General features: G+C 32.2%; 1 protein-coding gene across 1 annotated transcript; it reads right to left on the bottom strand.

The window, feature by feature from the left end:
- Nucleotides 1-1,685: 1,685 nt before the first annotated feature.
- LOC115875275 (craniofacial development protein 2-like) lies at nucleotides 1,686-2,516 on the bottom strand. The gene has a single exon (XM_030890695.1). The coding sequence runs from the start codon at nucleotides 2,514-2,516 to the stop codon at nucleotides 1,686-1,688; it is 831 nt and encodes a 276-aa protein (XP_030746555.1).
- Nucleotides 2,517-10,441: the final 7,925 nt, after the last annotated feature.

Here is a 10,441-nt window from a genome sequence, read left to right as displayed (position 1 = left end):
TTTCTGCAGTGTATGTCATTATTGGTCGTACCGTTGCCTTGTAAATTCTCGCTTTAGTCTCCACCTTAATGTTTTTATTTCGCCATATTGTATCATTCGGGCATCCTGCTATTATGGTTGCCTTCGTTGTCCGTTCTCGCACCTCCGCTTCTACATCACCATATCCTGAGATTTCTATGCCTAGATACTTAAACTTCATCTCTTGCTGAATAACATTGCCCTCGACTTCCAGTTTGCATCTTAGTGGTACTTTTGATGTCGTCATGCATTTCGTTTTCTGGGTCGATATTATCATATTAAGTGATTTGGCAGTGCAATTAAATCGATGTAATAAGCGCTGTAGATCGTTCTCATTTTCAGCTACCAATACGGCGTCGTCAGCATAGCATAGAATAGTAATTTCCTGGTCGCCCATACTGTATCCCTTCAGTAAACGTACATTTCCTATTATTTCGTCCATAATGATGTTGAAAAGAAGAGGGCTCAGGGAGTCACCTTGTCGGATACTACAGCCTACATTTATTGGTTCGGTCAGGACCCCGTTAATTTTAGCTTGAATTTGGTTCGCTTCATATATGTTTTGTATGGTTTAACGAGGTTGTGTGGGATTTGCCTATTGTAAAGAAGGTGTACAACGTCTCTTAGCTGCACACGGTCGAACGCTTTTTCTAAATCAATAAAACACATATACGCTGGTTTGTTATATTCGATTGATTTTTCTGTTATCTGTCTTATGACAAAAACTGCGTCTGTACATGATCTGCCCGATCTGAAACCTTGCTGTTCATCTGCTAAGCATGTTAAGTCGTTTATTTTGGTTGTTATCACTTTTGTCGTAAGTTTTAGTGTGGTGCTTAGAAGATTTATGCCTCTATAGTTTGAGGGCAGCTTCTTATCTCCTCTTTTAAACATCAAGATAGTGGTGCTGGCTCGCCATTTATCGGGTATCCTGTGTTGGTAAAGAATTTTTTGAATCAGGGATGTTAGCTGCTGCATGAGACTTTGGCCGCCATATTTAAGTAATTCGTTTGGGATATCATCTTGCCCTGGGCTTTTCCTATTCTTTAGCTTTCGAAGGGATGTAATTATGTCGGCTGCCTCAATCTGTACGTTGTCGTTGGTCATTATTCCGGGTGTATTTAGTTCAACCTCTATTTCTTCTGATTTGTATAGTTCTGACAAGTAATCAATCCAGGATTCCTTTGCTATGTGATTTGTTTCAACTAACTCGTTAATCTCTTTTCTATGCGTTCCTATAAAGCGCCAAATTTGTTTTTGAAGTCCGTAGAAGTCACTCTCCATCTGTTTAGACAAAATTTCCCAATGTTGGTTTTTTGTTTGTCTTACTAGTGCTGTTGTCTCGTTTCGGATTCGTCTATATGTTTCGAATGATTCTCGTTTGCGTAATGTTCTGTAGTTGAGGTATGCTATTTTTTTCTCTCTACATTTTTCTTTAATTTCTGGACGGAACAACGGAGTTTTATTTATTTTGGTGCTATTATTTCTTTTTATAGACCGGGTGCCTAAAGCTTCACATGCGGCCTCTTTGATGTTGTTCTTTAGTTTATCCCAGGAGGGTATTTATGCTATCCTCTGCTTTTATTGGGTTTACTTGGATTTTCTCTGTCAGTCTTTTCTCATATAGTTGTTTAATCGACAAGTCCCATAGCAATTCGATGTTTATCTTAACTTCTTGAGTTGTTTGTCCTAGCTGTTTGCTTATGAGGTTTAAATTTTAATTTGATTTTTGCAAGTAACAGACTGTGATCGCTTCCTACATCGGCTGGGTTCAACGTCCTGATATCTAATATTTGAAGTGGATGTATATATCTGTTTGTAACAATATAGTCAATTGTAGATCTGTGGCCTCTAGTATTGCTAAATGTGAATTTGTGTTGCTCTTTATGGTCGTAGAATGTGTTGTTAATACGTAGTTCATTGAATGTGCATAAGTCGATCATAAGTTCTCCATTGTCGTTCAGTACATTTTCATTAAACCTCTGCTTGATTCCAGGGATTATTTGATTTCCGATGCGGGCATTGAAATCTCCAAGAATTAATATATGTTGATCGCTTGGCAATGATTGAATTGTATTTTGGAGTTGATCGTAGAATGACTCCCTTTCTTGTTTTGGTTTATTGTCTTCAGGTGAGTAAACTGACACTATATTTAGTTTTTGATCTCCTGTTTCCATTCTTACGACCAAGATTCGCGAGGATACATAACTGCAGTGCCGTATGTTTGATTGGTACTTTCTTGCTACTGCGATTGCTACTCCTTCTTTTGCCCTTGTTTGTTTTTCAACTCCGCTGTAGATCACTAGATAGTCATCGTATTGTAATTGACCTTTACCTTTCTTTTTCGTCTCCTGTAGGGCACATATATCGATTTTATTATCTTTAAGTTCTTTTAGGGTTTCTTGATCTTTGTTGTTAAATGATTTTATGTTCCAGGTGGCAAAGCGCAGTATACATTTCTTTTTCCAGGCCGTTATCCTTTTTCTTGCGTGGGTCATCATCAATAAATCAGTCGTTTTCCGAGGCAGAGTGTCGGTTCTATGAGCCGTGGTTCTTTTTTACATCGGGTAGGGAGCTAACCTAGCCCGAAAACCTTCCTCCTTTTTCCGGGCTTAGGACCGGCAACACGACCACTGAGCTTCTCAATCTACCCAGTGATCGCGCAGGCGGAGTTCACATACCTCCGACCTGTTAAAGTTTGTTGAAGCGTAACAACGAAGTAACAACTGAGTTTTTACTCTCAGCATATACGTCCCCAGAACATTACAGTTCCTCCTTTATATCTTGGTACAGATTTGGCAGTCTGGAGTCTCGCTCGACTTCCTGGTACTTTGCGAACCCGAATTCGATGGTCATTTGATCTTGGGCAACTTTGGTATCATCCTAAAAAAAAACATTTTGCCAATTTTCAATTGTCCAGTTTTGATTTTGAAAGCATCAATTTAGCCGGTGAATTTTATTTTGCCGAGATAACTGTTGGACCCGTAACTATCTCCTACTGTACAACCCTCGGACACGAGCATTTTTCTTATGGTTTTAGTAAAACGTTCACACATGTCAGAAGTTGTCTTTGTAGCTCTGGATGATAATCATTGGGACTTCTTCTAGCAATTTGGCAAACAAAGCAGTCTTGTTGTTCAGTTGTGACTCTTTGACGACTTTGTCTCGGCCTGTTCTTGAGAGTTCCTGGTTCTAAGTACCTTGCATATGTTTTCGATACAACAACCTGGGTAACGCCTACTATCTCTGCTACGTCTCTTTGGGACATTCCTTGTTCAATGAGAGCAATAATTCTTTCCCTCTGTACGTCTGTTAATTCAATATAAAGCAGTTTTTATATCTCTGGATCGAATGTAAATTACCGGACAACAGTGATTTCACTACTGAACACAAAATTCACAAGAAGAAAAACCATAGCAGTCCTTTATTCATTATTATAATGTTTATTTACAACAAAAAGCTTTATCTTAAAATTGTATGCCAATTTTCTTCCTTGCAAAAAGTTTAGTCAGAAATAAAGAGTGATTCCAGATAAGTTTGGTTGTGTGTATATTAAAGTCCACATTTTTTTTCTTTTTAGTTACCGTGAAAATATCGCTCAGGAAGATGCAAAAAAGATCTGGTAAAGTTTGAGCTTTTAATAAATATTAAGAGTCTCATTGTGGTTTTTTATTTCCCATTTAAATAACACGGGAAACAATTTTTTTTTCTTCGAATTATTACTTATGGCATTCTAACAAATCAGTGTTTTGTGAAAATCATTACATATTCTTGTAGAAAATTGAACGGTCTTCAAAAAAGTTCTGACATGAATTTTCATTTAATCGACTTGTTTGAAAGTTATTGTAGGTGAACTTTAACAACTTCAAATCGTATATAACTTCCAAAATTTTTTATATTTTATCACGAAATAATGGCTCAAAAACATAAACCGACAAAAACACTTAAACTTTTAAAGTGCGGACCTTACGGTCTGTGGACCTTACGTTACCGGAAGCCCGAAAAATATTTAAGGGTCAAGTCTGACTAGAGACGTGTAGTTCGTGAACAAACTAGTTCTAATGAACTAGTCCGAAACCGGAACGAAAACAACTAGTTCCCGGTTTCTTAAAAGACTAGTTCCTCAGGAGCGACGGAGCGGCCAGCGCGATCGTACACCGATACTAGTACGTCGCGGATCGAAAGGACCGAGAGGAACTAGAGGAACTAATTAAAAGTCTAGTTTACGGGAATCTATTCGGTCCGCAGTTTCAAGATATAATACAAGGCGATGATGACGGATCAGGCCTTGTCTAGTACGAGTAGATACACTTTTTAGACAGAAATAAAGAGCTTAAAGAGACAAAAAATGCAATTTTAATTAAGAGAAAACTTTACCTTCTATTTATCATTTAGCTTCATCTACATGGGTCAGTATTAAGTAATTTATTATTTGCTCCAATTGATTTGTGATATACTTTTCTAAACTCTGATTTAAGATTCTTTTTAATTTTTCGTTCTTATCTGCAATATAAAATTTACCTATATGTTTTTAATATACGCAATTACACGTCTCGTAATATTTCGTACATTATAAAAATTATACAGATCATACTATGAATAGTTCTGACTTCTAACGAAGCCCATGAGCAAGAAACAGGGATATCAATGTTAGTCTGGAACTAATGTGAACTAAAGACCTAGTTCAAGGAACTATTTCTCTAGAGGAGCTAGTTCTAAGGTAGAACTAAGGAACTAGTTCCTCACAAAGAACTAGAATTTCCATCTCTAAGTCTAACTATAATACAATATATTTTAGCTCTCTTTATACTCGTAGATACGTTTATTTTACCGTTGACGTTATAGTGCATTAAAAAAATAAAAAATATAAATTAATTTTGATGAGCATTGCGAAAACTACAGTAAGCTGTTACCAATCTACAACTCCATAAATTAATCCATACACGCCACGTTTAAATAAATTTATAAATAAAATACATTAATTCCATATTTTCCACCACAAAAAGAATATATAGCTGTTATAAAACATTTTAATGCATTTATTTATATTTTAAACCCATTTTTGATTGATCGATAAAACCAAAAAATGGATATGGAAGTAGAGTTGGTTTTATAACTTTTTTTATATAAACTTCCAATAATTATTTGCAATTACAGTTCGTCATATTAATGCTGAAAATCAATATTTGTTAATAGTGTTTTTTTTTCAAACGTCACAAAAGTATTAATTTTTGCCACGTGATTGATAACATAAAAATAGTATATTATTTTATTATGAGTAAAAATGATTTTATATATAATATGATCTTTTTGTGGCGAAGCTGTAGGTTTGAGGCGATGCACAAAAAGTAATTTTTACTCCGAATAGTCAATTTTACAATTTTACTAATGTCAAAAAAACTCCAGATACTTGTTTTCATCCAAATACCGAATTTAGCTCAGTAATTATTAGAAAAATCGAAATAAAAATGAAACTTCTACACTCTGTATCTCCAAACCAAAGCATTTTAGGACATAAGTTTATACGAACTTTTTTACTTATTTTTTTTTGCGCAGAATATGCTGTCGAAGTTTCAGGAATACAGTGCGCACCACCCTGTATAATAATTGCTTTCAAGGTATTATTTTTAATTTTTTATATTATTTGCAACGTTTAAAATCGTTTAAAAAATTATTTGTGACGTTTAAAAAAAAATGGCATGTTCTATTAGTAAAAATTACTTTTTTTTGCCTCGTCCTGTAATGCCGTCTGTAATGCCAAACGTACAGCATCACCGCAAAAAGAGTAATTTTTACTCCTATTAAACCAATATACCATTTTAATAACTATTTTTTACTAGGTATCTTGTTTACCTAACCTTATTGTGAAATTTGATATAAAAATATTATATCAAAATATCTATTCAGTTTCCCTCCAAGTGCAATTTCATACATACATTGTTCCATTTTGAAGCACTTTTGGTTGTCAATGTATAAATTTTTAAATGCGTTTTACAGGATCAGGTGCAATACTCGGAATTTATTCAACCTACCAAATTTAAATATTTAATTTTGAGGGGGTTCGAAATTATTCAAGTCAGGACTTTCTCTCTCTAACTCAGGTGCTTCGGTTCTTAACTACCTTTTCTGGAATAACATTAAATTAAACAACGTTTAAAATTTGCCGTTGCAGAATATATTTTGAAGATTTGATAGGAAAGAAAAATTTCGTCATTAATAGGATAAAATTAAAAAAGTGTTATTAGCATTTTATTATAAAATATCAGTGCTCTGTTAGATTTTATTATAAATACTAGCGTGTACCCGCGACTTCGTTGGCGTCGAATTAATCATTTGTAATGGTGATGATAAAGCAAAGCAAGCATTTCCATTAATATACAAACTGGATAGAATTTTCTCACATTTATGTCAGCATGAGAAAAAACCAATATGGCGATATTATTATATAACTTGGTAATATTTAAGAGGTAGTTTCATCTCGTTGGAATTTGACTTTCGAAAAATCCGCCAAAAACAAGCTTTTTACGTCAAGCAGTTTAAGCAGAATCGTGGTTAATCAATTACCCAACTTTTTGGAACACCCTTTTTTAAAAAATTTCAAAATATGTAAAAAAACCAAAATAAATTATGCGTGTCCAAGCGTTTTCCCGAAAGACTAACCGTTTTTTAAATAACAAATATTGTAATATTTGAGGGGCGTTTTCACCCTCTTGGAATTTGAGATTCGAGAAACCCCTCTTTATCGAATCTCTACACCCCACAGTCAATCCGTTTGCCAAAACAATCAGCTTTAAACGTCAAGCAGTTTGAGCAGAATCGTGATTACTCAGTGGTCATATTTTATGAAACATCCCGTATAAATTTTTAAAAAATCTTAAAATATGTAAAACAACAAAATAAAATATACGTGTTTAAGAGTTTTTCCGAAAAACTCACCGGCTTTTAAATAAAAAATATCCTAATACTTGAGGGGTGGTTTAGAATTCGAGTTTCGAAAAATCCCTTCTTATCGAACCTCTACACCATAAAGTCAATCCGTTTTCCAAAAATCAGCTTTTTACGTTAAGCGCTTTAAGCAGGATCAGTGACCAGATTTTTCGAAACTGTATACATTTTTAAAAAATCTTAAAATATGTAAGAAACAAAATAAAATATACGTGTTTAAGCGTTTTTTCGGAAACTTGACCTTTTTATAAATAAAAAATATTGTAATATTTGAGGGGTGGTTTCACCTCCTTGGAACTGGAATTTCTAAAAATTCCTTCTTATCAAACCTCTACACCCTAGAATCAACCTGTATGCCAAAATTGAACTTCTTACGTTGCGCTTTGAGTGGTTTGAGGAGGATCGTGATTAATTAGTGAGTCAGTCACTTAAGGATTTTATATATCAGTATAGATTTAAAAAGACCGGGTGTTTCTCAAAAGTGACTCGTCCCTATAACGTTTTTATTTTTTTTTCAGGTATAAAAACGATATTTAGTAGGATATTATACAGGGTGAGCCTTGAATAATTGCAGATATTTTTAGAGCTGGTAGATCTTGATAAAAGAAACATATTTTCTCTTTACCGTTTTTCAAATAAGTCCGTAATAATAAATAACCGAGTTATTGAAGTTTCAAAATTTAAAAATAATGCATTTTTTGAAAAAAAAAATTGAAGAAAGACTGTTAAATTTCACCTAAATTGTACTTGTATTTATTACACGCCACCCAGAGGGTATTGTAAATGCGCGTTAAATTAATGGTGTTCGCCAGTAGCACTGTTATCCCACACAATAAATAGCAAAAGCTTACCTATTAAGTTATTATTTATTATATTCTTAACGGTGCAACTCCTGTCTTATCTGTACACAACACAGAACATAGAAAACCATGTATTTCGGTATCTTAAGGTACGCTCATTATTTCGGTAAGCTCATTATTTTTGTTTGAAAAATTGCAATACATTCCGTGTGGAGTACACATAATACCACAAGAAGATGTATAAGTAGGAAATTTTGAATTCCATCTACACTATTTTAATATACCCAAACTCTCAGAAAAATAAACATTGGATATAGATTGGCTTGTGCTGACAAGGTAAGACACTTAAAATCGAGCAATAACAATTTATTACACTCAAAACAAACGTTTTATGTGTTTGTTATTAGAGGTATTAAGTAGAGATATAATAATCTATGCTATACATAAAATTACAATTAAACTTAAAACTGGTTAAAGGGGTTTTATTCTAGAGTTATTTATTATGTGATACTGAAATAGATAAATTAATCATAATAGCAGTAGGTATTTTATGAGAGAGCCTCCTCCTCATTTTCTGTGATTTTCCCTCCTTGTAATTATGAGAGAGCCTCCTTAGGGAGGAGGTTTCTCTATAAACAGATATTTTTATCCCACTTATTTACCTCCTCCTCCCACCAATATAATATACGTTTCAAAATACATTAATTTCACTACTTTCATCCCCACTACTTTTATCCCCACTATATAGTTTGTAAGGTAGGTCTTAAGAAGAAAGTAAAGCGAATCTCTTATTCATCGAGAGTGATGCAATACAATAAGAAAAAATAACTGATGTTGTGTTAGAAAGTTGATTCAAAAATATATTGATTTCCATCAATCTATTTCATCAAATATGTTTTACTAATCAAAAGATTTATTTTTGCCACTTAAAGAAGATTGTCATAGGATAACTGAGTTTTGTGTTGATTTTCTATTACAAAGGATTAATCTTTATGAGTTTGTGCGCATTGGGGATGATACATATTTTAAACACATTGTTCCATACCTGAGAGTAACGAAGAATTCAAAAGTCATAATAGAAATTTTAAAGGTTTTCAAGAGATTCCATTTGGATGACGCTAGAGATCAGTTACTTCAAAGATTTAAAGACAAGTTACCACAACCCGGAGAAGTTAAGAGCACAATATCAAGAAAAAACATATCTAAATGAAAATAAAAAAAAAAAATTTAAAAACTATATTTTGTTTGGCGTGAAGAATGTCAAGTGAGAATATTTAACTAATTAGTTCAGTAATATGTATTCATCAAGAATTTTATGAATCATTTCATGAGACTTATCAAAACTTAGGCAGATAAAAAATATATTTAAAAAAAAAAAAAAAAAAAAAAAAAAAAAAAAAAAAAAAAAAATAAAAATATGATATATTAGAATTATTCTCTGTAATGATAGACTTAGGCTTTATAAACTCCAAATAACAGGTTAAATAAATTTGTTTTAAAAAAAAAAAAAAAAAAAAAAAAAAAAAAAAAAAAAAAAAAAAAATAAATATAATTTAGTTTAACTTTATTAATTCATCCAATAACTTAGTTGATCTAGAAGTACTAATTTAGTATAAATTATATTTTTAATAAAAGATGTTATAAATATTATATAGATTTTATTCATTCATAAAAAATTATCATACAAATATAAACATTTTATGTCTTTCTTACCACACATACAAGTTGATCAATTCTGATAAAAGCATTTTGGTGTTCCGATAGGCAAAGCAGGTTGTTCGTCTATTTCACTACTGAGTTTTTGAATATTTCTTTTACAAATTCTGCTTTTTCAGTTCCTTTAACATAAACAAATTCCACTTCAGGTTCTTCAGTTTTTCTTTCAACATATTTGAAAATAATGGTGCAGGTGTAAATCCTCTGGTCCTTGTGCTGATACAATGATGGTTTTTCATTAGCCATACTGCCTGTCTGTAACATTCTGGTGACAGAAAGTCTAATGGATAGGGTTTCTTAAAGATATAATGTGAGATTCTATGTCCATCAAAAGCTGCAAAGTTCTTTAGTAAAAATATGTTTTTTCATAACTTTTTAAACCCTTGTATATCTAATAATCAACCTCATATTTTTAGTTCACTAAACTTTTTAATTAGACCTTTTGTCTGAGAATTGTAATTTGTTCTTTTCGAAATTTTTGTATTTTAAAAATAAAATTTTGTATTTCTAGTTGAAGTGTTGATGACATATTTACTACTACAGACACTATGTTTACTTATTTATATTAAACTAAATTAAAAAAAAATAAAGTTTATAATTGTTTAACAATCTTTGTTAAAGGATTGTAACTAAATAATTTGTCATGTAAAATAAGACAATAAGCAGATGTATCTTTTTAATTGCACTGTTTGTCACAAACTCAATTCTCATTACAACAGAACCCATTTGAAGGGTTTCCTTTTGGTGAGAACAATCAATATGTACTGGTGAAATTTCCTAATTTTTTCAGATTAAAATGTCTATTAAAAGTACCATAATAAGAATAGCTAAAATTTGCAAACATTTCATATAAAGATGAATATTTTGTCTTCGAAATTTATATATAAGTCATGATAAGGGTACCTTCAGAATTTAAAATATTCTAATATTTAGTCAAATCTACATTGTCAAATTGACTCATA

Source organism: Sitophilus oryzae, unplaced genomic scaffold, assembly GCF_002938485.1.
Source record: "Sitophilus oryzae breed Bouriz unplaced genomic scaffold, Soryzae_2.0 scaffold_1360_pilon_pilon, whole genome shotgun sequence".
Taxonomy (NCBI): Eukaryota; Metazoa; Arthropoda; class Insecta; order Coleoptera; family Curculionidae; genus Sitophilus; species Sitophilus oryzae.
This window is presented reverse-complemented; position numbering and strand designations above follow the sequence as displayed.